This window comes from Ylistrum balloti, unplaced genomic scaffold (assembly GCF_031769215.1).
Source record: "Ylistrum balloti isolate Yb309-2 unplaced genomic scaffold, AGI_CSIRO_Ybal_v1 Utg372150, whole genome shotgun sequence".
In the NCBI taxonomy this organism is placed as follows: Eukaryota; Metazoa; Mollusca; class Bivalvia; order Pectinida; family Pectinidae; genus Ylistrum; species Ylistrum balloti.
Window position 1 is genome coordinate 1 of NW_026783023.1, and position 18,621 is coordinate 18,621.

General features: G+C 35.7%; 1 protein-coding gene across 1 annotated transcript; it reads right to left on the reverse strand.

The window, feature by feature from the left end:
- Nucleotides 1-750: 750 nt before the first annotated feature.
- On the reverse strand, nt 751-18,375 carry LOC132564302 (serine/threonine-protein kinase 11-interacting protein-like; the record flags this gene model as incomplete). The annotated part of the gene is made up of 22 exons (XM_060228972.1): nt 18,309-18,375; nt 17,251-17,471; nt 15,585-15,752; nt 14,972-15,079; nt 13,332-13,403; nt 12,577-12,706; nt 11,862-11,965; nt 11,606-11,695; nt 11,236-11,277; nt 10,726-11,002; nt 10,031-10,381; nt 9,617-9,778; nt 9,014-9,300; nt 8,662-8,733; nt 8,309-8,402; nt 7,487-7,766; nt 7,034-7,125; nt 5,766-6,790; nt 5,312-5,412; nt 2,744-2,925; nt 1,341-1,526; nt 751-923 (listed from the first exon to the last, which is right to left on the reverse strand). Coding segments are annotated over exons 1-22 (4,284 nt in total), but the record flags the coding sequence as incomplete, so codon positions are not given.
- Nucleotides 18,376-18,621: the final 246 nt, after the last annotated feature.

Consider the following 18,621-nt stretch of genomic DNA (forward strand, 5'->3'; position numbering starts at 1 on the left):
AAAATTCTTTACATAAATGAATGTCTCACCATCCTCACTTTGATACAATAACTTAATCCGAAACATAGGAATTTATTACATGTGCAACAAGAAATGCCCCTATAAATAGACAGGGCACAAATGTGACAGCATGATACCAAAAGGCAGGGCACAAAAGTGACAGAGTGATACCAAAAGGCAGGGCACAAAAGTGACAGAGTGATACCAAAAGGCAGGGCACAAAAGTGACAGAGTGATACCAAAAGGAAGGGCACAAAAATGATAGAGTGATACCAAAAGGCAGGGCACAAAAGTGACAGAGAGATACCAAAAGGCAGGGCACAAAAGTGACAGAGTGATACCAAAAGGCAGGGCACAAAAGTGACAGAGTGATACCAAAAGGCAGGGCACAAAAGTGACAGAGTGATACCAAAAGGCAGGGCACAAATGTGACAGAATGATACCAAAAGGCAGGGCACAAAAAGTGACTGAGTGATACTAAAAGGCAGGGCACAAAAGTGACAGAGTGATACCAAAAGGCAGGGCACAAAAGTGACAGAGTGATACCAAAAGGCAGGGCACAAAAATGATAGAGTGATACCAATATGTTATCTCTGGTTCATAATCCGAACCAAAATGATAATTACCAGCTGTAAAATTAATCTCATACTAACACTATATGAACATGAACTTGAATGTTCACTCCTTACCTCACCTTAGTTTTACAATATTAAGCAAAATTTTACACAAAAATTTTTATGTCATTCTTACCACTGTTGCTATGTTGTTTATTTTCTGGGTGTCAAGCAATGTGAACTGTCGCCCTTTGACTTCTTCACTTAGGGGTGCCTGGAGCCTAGGAATTGGCCACTGGTGGTTTTCTTGTAGCAGGCAAAGTTCAGCTGCAGTGACAGCAAGGCCTACTGGACGCTGCTCATCTTCATCTGGTTCAAAGGATTTAAGAGTTCGAGTAAAAGAAGAAGAATTACAAGCAATATCAGAGTTAGGAAACAAAACACAGGCAATTCTAATGTAAAATAGAGGTACTGTCAATCTACTATTAGAAAGAAATAATCAGCATGCTGATCAAAAACCAAACCACATTAATATCTGGTAATAACAAGATATTGATTCCTTCACATGTTTGCTGTTACTTTCATTGTAATATCAGCTGTTTGGAAGGTTCTGATCAGACTGATAGCATGAGGATGACCATGGTTAGATGAGTAGACAATACATACATAACACCTTCATGTTTCTAGAAATATTTCAGTGTGGCGAGACAGTATAAAAGAATGGAAGCTCTGTAGTCAACTTTTATAAAATGAGTGCTAATTATGACTGTTCCTTTGTAGACTTACCTGCATCAATTGTCTGATGACACGATAAATAGCGCACCAACACATAATTGTCATCTTCAATTATCTCCCCTTCCTCCAAATCGCTGGCAATGATGGCGGCCCGTAAGTTGTCCAATGTTGTGGCATTGTATTTGGATATTCCCTCCAGTCGACTGCCATTACTGAATGCTGTACTTTGAACAATACCTAGACAACAGAAAAGCCTCAGAGTATGTAACCTCCAACAAATTACAGTATACACTTATTTAAAAACAAGACTTACATCACAGTAATAAAAAGGTCAGGGGTCAGAATTGGTTACTTCCTGTCATGTTTTTCACAGCAAGCTACTGTTGATATCTATGACAATGAACTTCTAGCCAAACAATTAGTGACACATTTGTTACTGCATTTAAATACAACAAAAGGGTAGCTTCTGTCAACATTTCAATTTGAATTATCCATAACAAATAAGGAAAAAAAGTTTCACAAAGAAATTGGTAATACAAATAAAAAATAATTCAGTCAAACTCCCCTAAGTTGTCCCTTTAACCCTTTACAAACCAATCACCTCAGCAAGCACTATACCTAAACTCATTAACAGTAATCATCCACATGTAGGTATATTTACTTTTTATATATGTATATATTACAAGTTCATCACCTCAGCAAGATATGGCCCCTCAACAAGCTACTGCAGAGCCCTAATATACTGTGTCAATGTTTCATGTCTTATCAGAAGAAATTGTTATAGGTTTTCAATACATTCAACCTCTGTGGATTACAATAAGATGCATGCAAATCATCTTAATATTCTTTCTTTTCTCTCTTGAACAGAAGTAAATGAATCAATGTTATCAGATAGCTGATAGCAGATGGCATACTAAAAGCTGTTAATGGACAGAAATAGGTCAATTGCTATTTGGGTCACCTCCTCTATCAATTGATACTGAGAACAAGGGATGAGGGGAGTGATAAATAACATACAAAATATTTGTTTGTTTGACAGGTTGATCAGTGAATACCGAAGTTATTTTGAGGTGGGGTATCCTTGCAGTAGCTGGCGTATACCTTACCGAACAACATGTGTGAGGCCAGACACAAGATCTTCAAAGCATGCTGGATGGAGTGTCTTGCACAATGACACAACAACACCAGCAAAGGATGATCAGTTATATCAGCTTTCCATGAATTCCCAAACAACCAAAGCAGGGACTACAAACCACCCACCTTGTTTGTGATTTCTACTTACTGAACTGTTGAAGTCCCATACCAAATACTAATATGTCCATGAATTCCCAACCAACCAAAGCAGGGACTACAAACCACCCACCTTGTTTGTGATGTTTACTTACTGAACTGTTGAAGTCCCATACCAAATACTAATATGTCACCCTAATACATAAATTTCACTTCCTATTTACCTGTAATGAGGCTGATGTATGTTTTGCATCTCTTCTCATCTCTGATTAGAAAGGTGTAGCTAGAACACTCTGTATCAAACTCAAACCGCAGCGTCTGGTAACCAAGACCGATGTCAATGTATTGCAGCTCGGTGATTGGTTGGTTTTCTATACAGCTTAAGGACATGTCCACAGAGTCACTGCTAAAATATCAGAATGTTACATAGTTGAGTGACTTTTGCTTTCATTTTAAATGTGGTTGGCACAATTTTACATGGAATGACTTAGTGCTTTATGTTTATGTTAGAATATTTTGCTGTATTGTTTATGTTTCTAACCAAACATCAAGCAAAATGTGCTGGATTATTTTTACCATCCAAAATCTTCAATTTACAATTTTGACAAAGTGTAGAAAATCAATTGCATAATCTGGACCTGACAAGGTAAACTTCATGGTAAACTGGATATCCTAAGTAATGCTACCAATTTGTCAATTATAGAGTAGGGAACTTCTCTCCTGTTAGCTAAACTTTGTCAGGTTCCCTGATTGGTTGTTTCAGACAGACTAAGTTCTATCGAGGCTACAAACCAAACGCACGCACGCACGCACCCCCTCACACACACACACACACACACACACACACACACACACACACACACACATATATATATGTTAACTATCATTTGATCTAGGCTAGACACCATGTACATGTATATATATATGTTAACTATCATTTTATCGAAGCTAGAAACCATGTACATGTATATATATATATATTAACTATCATTTGATCAAGGCTAGACACCATGTACATATATATATATGTTAACTATCATTTTATCGAAGCTAGAAACCATGTACATGGATATGTATATGTTAACTATCATTTGATCGAGGCTAGACACCATGTACATGTATATATATATGTTAACTATCATTTGATCAAGGTTAGACACCATGTACGTGTATATATATATGTTAACTGTCATTAGATCAAGGCTAGACACCATGTACATGTATGTATATATGTTAACTATCATTTGATCAAGGTTAGACACCATGTACGTGTATATATATATGTTAACTGTCATTAGATCAAGGCTAGACACCATGTACATGTATATATATATATGTTTACTGTCATTAGATCAAGGTTAGACACCATGTACGTGTATATATATATGTTAACTATCATTTAATCTAGGCTAGACACCATGTACATATACCGTATTTATTCCATAAATGCCCTGTCTCTAATAAACGCCCCCCACCTGTTTTCTCAGTAAATTTCAACAACTCAGGAGTCAGGTTACAAAGCTAATAACCGCCTAGCTGTATTATTCACATCCCAGAGTTTTTTTAACCAAAATTTTTTACTTTCCTCGTTTGCCCAGGATTTTTGTCTTGCCCCGCACATGTATACCACAATACCACTTGGTATGTCATCTTTCGGAAGGGGACGAATGCCTGGTATGTGCAAAAGGGGGGCGATTTTAGTCCCATTGGCATATGCTGCCAGTGTCACTGTTATTTTTTGTTTTTCGCGGCCAGTACTGTAAACTCTGACCTCCTTTTCCTTCTTTATTGCCATTGACGATTTTCCTGGCATGTCAAACCACACCGGGGTTTCGTCCATGTTAGCGATATGGCTATCGGGGTATTCTCGTAGCCAACACATTCTTAACATGAAATTAAAAAAACTGTCAATAAAATCATCAATTAATGAAACTTCATGTTGTGCCACATGCGTAGATCGCCTGAACGAAATGTTATGTCTCTTTTTGAATTTAGAAAACCATCCATATGAGGCTTTGAACGATTGACTACCATTTGCCCTATGCATACGCAGGGCCTCAAACCGCAATGCTTTCCTAGTCACTCGTATTCTGGCCTCCCGTCTGTCCTGTAGCCATCTCATCAGATTTTTGTCAATATCTTCATATCTGACATGCCTCCCACCTCCTTTACAGCGTTTAGATGTTTTAGAAAGATTTTAAAATTTTTCTTTGTTTTGACACCAGTCCCGCACTCGTTTTCTGTCAACACGAAACACTTTCACAGCGGCATGTTTACCCTTCTCCTTTGCGAAGGCGATTACTTTAAGCTTGAAAGCAGTGTCGTAATTTGGTTTCGTCCCTGACATTGTTATCAGGTATGTGGGATTTATTAAGAAACAGACTGGCTTATATACCGCTGTGTTTTTTTATTTTGTTATGCAAACTAGGCCTACAAGCGATGATGAACATTGTACGTTTTTGATTGAAGCTGACACGACTGACATCGTGTCATTTCATACAAGAATTCAGGTTATCAGAATGCAATTGACAACAATGTTTAAAGCTACAACGATGTTAGAATTACTGCAATTTTCAAATGCATTCTTTGCTGAGTAATTCGTTAGTTTGTTAAACAATGTTTTTAAGTGGCAGCCATGGCATGTCATGACCAACAAATTATGAAATTTTGTGTTCTATTAATCGCCCTGTCTGAAAAATCTCACGCCCCCGGGGCATTTATTGGAATAAATACGGTATATATATATATATATATGTTAACTATCATTTGTTTGTATTGATAAATACAAATACCTTGAGAATTCCGCCAGTATTTTCAGTATTATGATTTTGGAGTTGGTGAAGACAATGACACCCTTAACAGGTTCTGAGGACATGTACTGGATTATATCACACTACAACATACAAAAATCATACTTTTAAAATAATGAGAAACTCTGATAACTCTTTTACAATAACACCCAACTCTGGTTTAAATTGTGAGATTTATCACTGTAGGAGATTTTCTTCTACAAAGTACAGAAAAATGAAACAAGACAATTAGATAATTACCTACAGAGATGAGCTTTGACAGATGCAATAATGTAACAAATGGTTGTGGATATCCTTGGTTCTGAGAAAATTAACTGGAGAACAGTAAGCTCCTGTGACTAATATATGATCCTTCATTACAAGTTTCTTTTATCGAAACATAATGATATACCAGTTTCTGACATTTCCTTTTTCACATGATTGTTACTAATTTTACCTGAAGAGCACACTGACACTCGTCCCCATCCTCCAGTATATTCATCATCAGGTAGAGCTTGAGGCGGTGATCCACGGTGGTGAAGTCCACATCCTCCGCTGATGCTAATACTGTTGTAGATGTCTCACCTTCATCTGACATCTCCATCTGGTTTCCATTAGTGCTACCATGTGAAAACTGCACTTCTGTACCGTTCTCTTGATCAGGCACCACGCTTTGGTTTTGGGTAGTCAGAGCTGAATGGAATTCATTAGTTATATTATCAATTTCATCACTAGTATCCTGTGTTGAGGATGTGCGGTGTTCATTGTCCACATTGTTGTCATAAATACTGTCGTTATTGTAAGAATTATCATATATACTTGTGTCATTGTCATTTTCTCCATTGTTGTTGTCCTCCACTGCCACAGGAAGTTTCTGATTCACCATATTTCTATTTTCAATCAATGAATTTATGTCCTCTTCACTGGCTGTCACCAGTGAGTTCTCATACACACTTGACACCATACTGGAACATACACTTGTTGACAGAGGAGAACCAATAGGAGTTATCTCCCCTTGCTCTTCAGCAATGCCATTCAAATTGACTTTCTTTGATGAACCCAAACTAGATGCATGTGCCCCACTATTAGACATTGGCAGTGGTAGGTCTTGCTTAAACACACATTGACCTTGATCTTTGTCTGTGACCTTGACCTTGGGATCTGGGAGTGTTTCAATACTGGACTCGGAGATAACGGCTACACTACTCTCACTGGTGTTAGTGAGGATGGTAATGTCACTGTCCACTGATGTTCTATGTTGTAATGTCTTGTGTGAGAGTGCTTTGTTTATATCTGACCAAGAGCAGTTCCTCTGGAAAGCTTTATTCTCTGTTGGGGTGGTTACACTCTGTTCACCAGTCACACTGGATGAGGACTTAGTCATGCGTTGCAGCTTCTCAGCTTGATCTTCTGTCCTGGAGAAGCCATCTGAGCGTGACATCACAACAAGGGAGGGTAATGGATGCTCAGGTTTAGATTCATCTGTAATGGACCATTTCACTGTTGTCACTGACATTATAACAGTCAAAGGAAATCTGCACAACTAATTTAGAATGATGGAACCAATGTTTAAAATACCACTTGAAAATCAAAGATTAAAAAAAGAAAAGAAAAAATATATAATAAAATACTATAATTTTGCATTAAAATTGTGAACACACATTTATTAACTTCTCGTCAAACAAATAATGATTACTAAATAAATAGATTTCATTTAATACAAACCTTGGCATGACAAAGAAACACGTCGTTCTGCAGCATCATCCTTTAATGGGGTGGACTTAGCAACAGGAGAACCAGTGATTATATCATCTGTGCTGCTGACAGAGACAAAGCCATTCATCAGGGGACAAGATATACAGTGAGTCCTATCAAAACCAACACTGGATCAACATGTTTCAATTTACCAACATACTGAGTGAGACATAGTAAAATTGTTTCATAAGATACTCTCAAACAACATGTTGAAATATCTGTATACTTAATATAAACTAAGCAAACTATCAATGAAACAGCATGTGATCTGATCATCAATCAAAACAGAATAACATGCAAGAGCACATTTTATTTTAGTTTATAATACGTCAAGAATGAGGTCAGAATATAAGAACGGAAATTAAATAGGAAGTTATGAGTGACATTTTTATTTGCCTAGCTGTTGGTGTATAGTGTGTTTACCAGATTCCTTGGTTGTCATCAAACTTCTGTTTGACTGGAGATTCCAGATCTGTGCTAATCAGAGAGTCTCCAAGTTGTGGGGAGCCATGACCAGTCTTCACAGGTGACTGTGAGGAAGAGAACCTTTTATTGCTGGCTCCACCTGTAATGCCATTGTAGCTGGACACAGATGTATAGGAGCCAATAGGTGTATTCTGATGTGATGAGGATTTCTCATGCGTGTCCACCTGTACTACTAACTGACTTTTACATTTAGGACATTGGTATTTTACAGGGGCATCTGGAAAGAACAATAGCATTTAATTTGATCTTGATTAATTATGCTTATTCCTTGACAAATTAAGTCATGTGAAGATAATCTTTTTAAAGGTTTCACAAAATGCAAAAAAGTATCAAAATGTTCAAAAGCTGTATTTCTCATCATTATAGAATATAATGTAATGCATGTTGATAATAAATATCTTCAGAAATGAGGAACAAGTATTTTGTAACATTATGATGTATGACTGTCTATCATTATTATTCACTGTCATTTATTATGTTCCAGTATATAACTTTCAATGTATTAGAAGTAATAATAATAAGGCTGACAATACTGAACCCTGTAATTAGTTATTTGTCCTGAGGATCTTTTAGATCTCTGACAATACTACACCCTCTGATCTGTTGATTGTCCACTAATTGTTTTGTAATTTTTATTATAAGATTTATTTATTTTAACTTTGACCACTAGCTGGAAATATGAACTTTGCTAGGATCAAAATACTGTAATCAAAGTTATAAGATTAAAAGCAGCATTTTGAGACAGGTGATGTCTCTTACCTTGTGTGGAACTGTTTCTGGACAAAGTCTGTAATAAGGAGATCTGTGACGGTTCAGCTTCTGACTTGTCAAACTGGGCAGAACACTTCAAACACTACAACAAATAGATTACAAATCAGGACCGGAAATTTATAAAGCATTCAAAAACACACTTGATAAAGGGACAACAAGAAACTATTTTCTCACTGTGGCAATTGTATCTAAGAAAATTGTGTACTTTGTATAAATCTGTTCTAATAAAGAGTAAAAAATTCAAATGAACTGGTCAAGAGTGATAGCAAAATATTAATCATTATCATTAAACTGTATAATTTTCAAATGGATATCCGTATTAAAATGCTTCATAATTGTACCTGAAGAAGGCCTTGTAATTTTCTGTCCAATTCTTTTTCTTCCAGACAAGGTTGCAGTAACAATTGAAAACTCTGTCAATGAAGATTTGTGATGGTATTTAATATCAGTAATAAATATTTAGACTTATATTTGTTTTATAGAAAGCTTCTCAATCAAAGTCATACATCTATCAACATATAGGTATAAATATACTACAAATTCAGTAAAAACTCCTTTCAGTCTATAATTTCAACAAGAAAGAACATATTTAGAGGAATTATTGACATAATACTCATTTTTCCATAAATTGATTTCAAAGTATGAAATTCAAACACTGCAGTAATATTTTCAAATTCTCTGATCAATTTGTACCTTAGCATTGTCACCATCTTCCATTACATAAGTTCGCTCTCGTCTGTCTTTCCTCACATAATCAAACTTCATCTGCAGCACTGGTAATTTTACTTCTGACTCCATCCCCTCTTCTTGTGGCAAGGTATTATGGGAGAGTATGACATTCTGCAAACATTTTAGGTCCAGCATTTCTATGACCCGGCCATTAAGGTCCTTCTCAATTATGTAACGCTGGTTGACAGTCACGATGAGATGAGTGTCCTCCTGGTTGGGGAGGGTCACTATAAAAGGTTCACTCTCACTCCCTGTAATATTCAACAATAAAGAAATCTTCTTAAGAGTAATCCACAGTTTCCTTGTACTGATGAAGGAAGGGCTGTAACTCTTGATATACAAATGCAAAATATACAGTGAATATTCACTGTATGCCACTCTACTGTCACAAGAAGTACAGTTGTATTTACATACAATATTTGATATTTGGAATTGTAGGCGGTCAACGTGAGATAAATGTCCTTGAAAATGAAATTCTCAGACTGCCGCTGGGTAGTAAGTTGATGTTTGTTTGGTGAGATTTTGCTGTCATAATATAAATTAACTGGGTATATAAACAACACTTACCATAATATTGCTCCTGTTCCTCCTCTAGCCTTTGCCACTCTGCTCCATGGGAACTGTTCTGTCTTTTGGCCAGCATGGGCCCTTCCTCAGAGGGACTATCAATCATATTTCCATAAATCTCTCCTGAAGAGATCTCTCTTTGTATCACAGTTGTTTGGATATCTGGCAAGGTCATAGTCACAGAGGTAAGATATTTATTGCAATGTAGTCATGTGACGTGAAACATATAAACAAAAGAGTTAACTGTGATCAATTTCCTGTTTAATCAAATTACAGAGTTTCCCCTTGTACTCTTTCTAATTTCCAAATATGTTTTCACATGCCTTTGTAATATATCTGTATAATGAGCCGGTTCGATGAACACAATTCTAATATACACCTTGATATGAAGCAAAACTGTTTAAAATGATTTACCTTCCTTTTCTGATGTTAAAACCTCAATGTCATCATCCCCCTCAATGTCACTGTGATGACTACTAGCTCCATCTGGGATGTTGTCAGGAATTCCAGCAGTGCTATTGTTCAGATAAATATCATCCTCTGTTTTAACAATTGGTTCAGGTTTACTGACGGAAATTTCTGCCTTGACTTGCCGTTTCTTTGGCTCCACCGTGTGAACTTTAATCCCACTTTGTTTACTTTCCATGGCAGCAGCTTTGTTAGCATTGATGACCTGAAGCCAGTTGACACCATAATGGTCTCGTAACACCTCCACTTCATCTCGTATGCTAGATCTCCCCTCAATCACTCTTACTGGTGAACCTGCTACAAACACACACAAACACAAAATACAGATACTTAGACCTCTAAAAAAAAATTGCAATAGATATTAAATTTCCAACCTGAGACTTTTGACTATGATTCACCTCTAGGATCTTCTATATGAACTAAATTTTTGACACTTTACCAGGTATACAGATATGATTACTAATACAAGATTGTGAGATATTACCTGGTATACAGATATGTCTGACACAAGTGTGTGAGATATTACCTGGTATACAGATATGATGTCTGACACAAGAGTGTGAGATATCACCGGGTATACAGATATGATGTCTGACACAAGTCTGTGAGATATTACCCGATACACAGGTAAAGACACTTACATCTAGAGTTTTCTCTGGAAGAATCTGCATCAGTTGAGGATATATCAAGAAATCTTTCGTCGCCAGAAAAACGACTTTTGGGCTTTGATCGTCTACGTCCAGCTTTGCGTCTGATAGGTGAACCAATCTTTAGTGATGTAGCTATGCTATCGGAGTCATCAAACTTGTAGGCTCGCTCGATCCTCATACTGGTTCCTGACCTATCCATTCCAGCGATGATGGAGTGTGCCTCCTGAGAGGGACGTCGTGATGCTGTCATTACCCCCCTTTGTGTCAGCTGTTAGTAAAACAACCATAATCAAATTTCCAAGTTGACCCATTTTAATCACAAACTTTGTGTAAATAATCTGATGAATTGTACTGTATGAAATTTGAATTTAACATGAAAAGTGAAAGCAAAAATAACATTGAAATAAAAGATTTTGATTATTAATGATCCATTCATCATGCTCATATGAGAGGCCTTAAACAAAAACTGTATATGAACATGAAAATATAACGTCTACTTACCAATCTTTCAGTGGGACTAATAGCTTTGCCGTCCAGTGTAAACTGTAACAAGGATGTCAATTATCATAACAAATCAAGTAAGAGATTCATATTAATCCATGGTATCAGCATTCTGCCATTAAACATTTCTCATTATTTCAAATATACATAACACTGTATATATGTATCATGACATTAACTAACCAGAATGCTTAGCGAAGTGAATCAGGGGCTTTATATATCAATATTTACAGATGTCTGTTAGAGCCCCTATATATCTGTTTTCAGAGAAGGCAGTGTGGACCCCCATGTAATATTTTGATGAGCATATATGAGGAACTAACCACTAAACCTCAGTACTGAATTCCATACAGGTCAATATCCTACTTACTGTGTTCCGGGCAGCATTGGCAGTGACATGTTGCAGAGTTAATGATCGGTGACTTCGGTGGAAAGACAAGGGATTGCCCTGGAGACTAAGCTGAAAATAAAATATGTGTGAATTTTTATTAATATTGTATTAACAATCTGTAAAATAATTTAAGTACTAAAAAAAGTCTGATTACCATCAATAAATAAAAAGTAAAAGAAGAAAAAACCTAAGTGCTGTAATCTTAAATCATTGTAAAACACCATGAAATCCTTACCCTGTTGAGTTTGCTTAACTCAGAGAGTACAATGAGGCAAGAATGGTCGACTAGACAATTAGAGGACACGTCCAACTCCTCTAAACACACAAACTCCTCCAAACCTGTAACACAACAACAACAGAATATGATCAAAAATTAGCTACAAGTTAGTGAAGCAGACAATAAAGGTCACAGTGACTTACCTTTGATATCATTGTGAATTACTTATCAAGAGATATCTTACTTATGCAGTTACTCCTCTGTGGCTTTTCAAATAAGAGCAGGCATGATAACACCAATACAGGATTTAGGGATTGTGTTAGACTATACAATTATTTTGAAGGCATTTGATGGACTTCAAAATTACCTTAACCTAGAGAAAATTTGTGTAGGCAACAAATCTTCCTTTCCACTTCTGAACATGGGTCAGACTGCTAGAGTTAAGATAAGACATTATCAGACCTCAGAACCATCTTCTAAAACTAGAATAATCAAACATAACCACTACGGATGGTTCCGCCAATCTGAGGGGGATGCAAGTCGCCTCCTTACGTTATCAGAACACTGATGTTTGTTGGTGAGATGATACCCGGTAACGGGAGGAATCATGGAGACAGAAAACCAGTCAACCAACCAACAAAGACTTCTAGTGTAGTGTAAGATTTTTTGTAAAGGTCGTGAAAAAAGGCAGAGTTATCACTTAATGCTCCCTTTGTAGTGGAACTTCACTTACCTTCTAAATTATCTAGGTTGTTATTTCTCAAGATGAGTGTTCTGATCTTTGGTTTTGCTGAGATGGCAAATGATGGAAGACTATCTATACAATTATAGCCCAGGTTTACTCGGATGATTTCTGATAAAGTCTAAACAGAAACAAAAAGAATGAAATCATGTAATATTCTGTAATACCGGTCACAGTCAATACAATTATAGCCCAGGTTTACTCGGATGATTTCTGATAAAGTCTAAACAGAAACAAAAAGAATGAAATCATGTAATATTCTGTAATACCGGTCACAGTCAATACAATTATAGCCCAGGTTTACTCGGATGATTTCTGATAAAGTCTAAACAGACAGAAACAAGAAAAATAAAATCATGTAATATTCTGTAATACCAGTCAGTCAATACAATGGCAACTTTACAGTCCTGTATACTCATTTTAATAGCACAGAAATTGTTCATTCATGTTTTTAATACTATTTATAAAATAATTTGTATTATTTCTAACACCTTTATTATCAATCAAACAATAATGTAAAACATACAAAAAGCAACCAATTTTCACTGGTCTCAAAGGCGGACACTAGACAGGTTTGACTAAAACATTGAATAAGATCCCAGCAGGACCATGAACTTTCCATTACATAATTGTTCTGGAATCTGTGCTGACACCTATCCATTGAGGATTAGAAAAGGCCACATTCCATGATTCCTCTGTCAAAATGATATGTGCCTGATCTCTCAACATTTACAGTGTCATCTTACCTCTAGGAAGCCTTCAGTCTTGTACAGTTGATTGTGGCTGAGATCTAAGACTTCTAAGGCTGACAGTAATCTCTGACAAAAGAATGGAGATTAAATTAGCTTTTAAGAAATATTTTGCACAACAAAAACTATTTCTAATGCCTCTGAATCAACACAATATGACAGTAGTGTAGCTTGTACAGAGTACAACACTGGGAACGTTTGAAAAAGAGTGTATGTTTCATTGTTTTCTATTTCAGATGAAGCTCAATATAAGGCATGCTTATCAAGGAACTATACTGCTAAATATTCTTAATTGTAATAGTAACTCTTCAGTGATAGCTTTACCACATTTTAAATGTCAAAATTTCAAATGGTGACCAACAGCCATCTCGAATATCCAATGAGTTCAAAATGTTGCACTCAATGTATAGTCAATACTTAAAACGTTTTTCCAGATTCAAACAGTAACCTTCAGAAGTTTTTCGAAAAGAGCAGAAACAAACTACATATGACAAAATTCAAAATGGCAACTGGCACTCAATGGAAAATAAGCAATGTTATGCTCAACAAGAGACCCATGGGCCTTAACATCATCTGACTATAAAGACCTATATGTGCAAGAAGCCAAATAGACCTAGAAAAATTTCTCGGCTACTGTACAGATTACAAAGGAGACATTGTTGGTTCATAAAAACATTTTCTGCAAACTTGAAATCATATTCTTAACATACACAGATGTCTTTACTCTGAACCTACTGCTTGTTGAAAAAGATATTTTAATATCTCAACTCATTTAACCCAAGAGATCTTGAATATAGGTTAATGTCAGTCATTTGGAAGCAATTCATCCACTTGAAATTCACAATTTTGGTAAAGTACCTTAAGACACCTCCAACAATGAAGGGCATTTAATTCTACTATATCTGGGTGTTGAGAAAAAGATTGATTAAATCTGAGTCAATTTGACCACTTTTGGCCCTGCCCCTCAGGCTCCTGTAAGGTGGGGTCCTCATAATTAATCATTTTAGTTCATCTTAACCCAGGGAATGTTTCTGCAAGATTTCACTGAAATTGGTGCATAGGTTTTTGAGAAAAAGCAAAAAATGTTAACAATTCAAGGACACCAGACAAAGGTGATTGTAACCATTTTAGCAATTCTTAAGAAACAGTAGTAACAAACTTCAAATGGCAAAATTTCAAATGGTGACAGGTAGCCATCCTTAATATCTCATTAAACTCAAAATGTAGCATGTACATCTAGGACCCATATGTATCATATCTGTTAAATTCAAAGGAGACTTTGTATCTCATTTTTAACAAGCCTGAATCTCTTCATAAGATTTGTTCTCATCAAGCTTCATAAAGTATATGTAGTGATAACTGAAAAGTAGTCAAAATATGATAATTCACAAACCAAAGGCGAAATGGTACAAAAGATGAGTCATAGGTCAGTCTGACCTTCCTTGTTTCACAAATCTTCTTTAATCTTCACTACCATGGAAGACCATTATGTAAGTTATGGGAAAACTTAAATACAAGTAATTTTCTTGAAGTTATATGATGCTTTCCAATTGGGAATCTTAAGTTAAGGAAAATTCCTCAAGTTAAGGAAGATTTATGAAATTGGGGCCTAAATATATAGTGTTTCTTTTACATACCAAAGAGTTATCTAATCTTGGAAGGCCATTACAGCTGACATATAGACTAGTAAGCTGGGGCCAGGATATGGGGGCACTCTGATCACCTCCACATGTCTCCAGTAAATCCTATAAAGACAATGTTAGCATATTATATACACATATATAGTTCACAGCAGATATTGGTAAGAGTAAGTTCTCTTACTCTGAACAGGTGTATCTTATCTTCTCCCAAAGTGACATAATAAGAAACATCAATTCAATGGGTTGGATTAATAGTCAATTATCTGTAGGTATATGGGATTTGGATACTCTATGCCGGAGGGTGTTGAAAATCAGTCAGTATCTAAACCAAGGATTTGCTAAGGTTCTAAACTCATATCCTATACTATAGAGTAGAACATCCATATCCCACATATCTTTACAAAGAACATTACCAACGACACTTTTTTCAGGGTGTTGGGGTATTACCTTGGCTCATTAATAATTCAGAAGGTCTGTTCACATGGGTTATAAAAATTTTAATTCTTTACCACAAATTTGCTATAAAAGTGCATGGTCAAACAAATGCAAGTATAGATATTACAACGGCAATAAATATTTGTAATTATAATCACTGGATCATATTGTTTACCTCTAGATTCTGAAGACATCTGGCCACAATGAGGACTTTCAGCTGGCCTCTTAGTTTCTGCAGTCCATGCAACATGTGTACAGGGATTTTTTTCAACTCCAGAACTTCAATGTTTCTAAAGCGAGACAAATACACTGGTTCCTGCATTGTCTGTGCTCCATGTGTCAACTGCAAATATGAATCCAAATTCCACTTAAGCAACTTCAATTGTAACTAACATTCAGAAAGCTGATAATAAGTCAGCAAATGAAAAATACCTATACCTTCACAATATCATACTCTAGTAAGGCTAAGAGGTTCTTTGGTGTGCTATATGTGAAGTAACTTAAGTAAAATTTCTTTTCCTCAATAAGGTATAAAACAAAAGGCTTTAGGACTACCTTGACATACACCATTGTAGAATTTTCATAAAATTATGAGGGATCAATATTTCTGTCTGAATTTCATCTGTCTGAATCCAAAGTGGCTACATGCCAGCCATTTTGTTTATCTGATCAGTTTCAATTACCAACATGCACAACTATGAAACTTTGGAAACAACATATGAAATTAGAGATTTTATCCATGTTATGCTTTCTGAGAAATAGTGACAACAATCTTAAACTGAAACTTAAAGATAGCCACCTGCAGTCAGCCATTGTTTATCTCATCAATCTAAAATTGAAACAACCCTAAGAAGGGGCTCAGGGAAACCTCAGTATGAAATTTGAGGACAGAAAATCCTAAATTTGTTTTAGTAATCAGACTTAAACCTTAATTTTGCAGAACCAATGTTTAAAAGGAACCTTCCTATTAAGTTTGAGAAAGAACACTCAACTTCCTAATAACTAGCAATAACAAATTTCTTTTTTCAAAATCCAAGATGTTACATTAACATGCCTGACAAGTGTTAAAGAAGACCCCATACCAAAAATGAAGTTTGAGAAAGACCTTTGCAGAACTTTGAGAGAAATAGCTTTCAAAACTTCTGCAGCCAAAATCCAAGGTGACCATCTATTGACCCTTTTAGTTTCCAGATCTATTACACAACATTTGAAAAATAAACATTACCCAAGTGGTACTTATTTTACAACCATTGCAAAACTACTTTTTCCAACTTAAATCAATTGTTTTGTTGGCCTGGATGAAGCACACAAGGGGTCTTAAGTTACTTTGGGAGGAAACCAAAGTATCCACTGAAAACCGACATGATCAGGTAGGTGACCCCAAACCTTCTCATGTGCATTTCAGGAATTGAACCTTTGATTCCTTGGTGAAAGGTGAGAGCATTTCCACAGGACCATCCGACAACCCATTCACAACTAAGGGTGAAGAAACAATCTACATCTAAATATTGATAAAATTATTCATGTAGTGCATTCTGATTATGGTAACAAACACTAACTATTAAAATCTCAAAAGCATTCATTCACAACTAAAGGCAAAAGGCATCCATATGAAATTCGGGAAATATCCATGCATCACTTTCTAAAAGGTAGTGGACTAAACATACCATAATTTCTTATATTTTATATTTATATTGTATTTTATATTGTAATTTTATATTTAGTGTTGAGAATAAGCAGATTTCACAAATATCTTCTCAGTAATTTTTTCCTTCTGAATTTGATACGTTTGCATTTAAGATTTTAATTATAATTATCAAACACTACTCATTAAATTTTACCTTGAGAGAAACAGTTTTTGCAATGAAATCATTTAGGAACTGGACATTAGTTCTCCATCTCTGGAGGTCTTCCTCCTTTTTTCTGTCTCGGCCTCTCCTTCTGTCACTAATTACCTCTCCTTGGTGACTAGTCTCACTGTATCTCCGAAAAGAAACATACAGCCTCGACAAGGATTGTGTTGTCAGGGTAAGCTTACTTTCACCGCTTAAAATCTTGTCACCTGGATAAATCAATAGTGAAATCATTATCAAAAACTAAGAAAAAAATCCTCTAACACTTTTGTCATCATTTCTATATCTATTATCTGACGTTATGTATGTTGTAGTGCTTGTCAAATGTATCAGTGTCTTATATTTTAAGACACTGATAATATATAATTTCCTTTATCCTGTAAGAATGATTCAGTGTGAAATCAGACTACTGAAACATCAACAGATTGTTGTTCAATCTTTGTTTACTTGACACCACTGAATTTGGCTCTTGATGGAGCCAAAATAGTCGCTCTGATAAAATATGATTTTAACAATTTCACAGTGTATAGCCATTTGGAGCATTTACTGCAAATGTCATATATGTGCGCATGAATTTACCTATGTTCTATTTTTAGCCATACTGTAAGCAATTGATAAACAATTGAGGTGATAAAGTTTACAAATTTTACAAAAAGCAGACAACTTAATTATTTACATTTTGTGAAAAAATGTACAATGTGGAATTGTTAATTGGGTCATGTAAAAAAACTGACAACTTTTATTGTAATTGTTTAAAAGGAATTTCTGCGTCTCTGCTTCAAAATGACAATGCTATTGAGTAACTGACTGATTACTCAAAACAGTAATGATAAATATTTCTAAAACGAAGGTCTATTAGTCATATGCTTGTAGACAATCTGTTAAACGTATCCTATAGATTAATAAGTATAATATTAGTATCGGGCCTCAAATGTCTAAACAAGACAATATTACACAATAACATTGCTTGACAATGAGATTAGAAAATCTAGTCATTCACGAACCATGCCAATTGGCCCAAAGTATCCGTGGATCAGCTCACTTACCACTTCTCCTGAGAAGAATGGCCAGTTCAGACACAATATCAGTCTCCTGTTTTCTGCTTTGAAACATGGCGGCTTTAAATTATCTCTTCGAAGGGGTATGTTTGATGAACCGTAAGTAAATGAATTCGTTTCTACAGCAGTACATTGTTAGGCCCAAAACCAGCTGAATAATAAATTCGACATCATTTGTTGACAAACCGTCCATCATGTCTTTTGCGTTTCATTGTGTATGGAAATTCAGGTGTATTAGAAAATTACTAATGAGGTATTAAGATTAGTAAATACTTTCTTCGGTTACCTGTTCAACATGGGA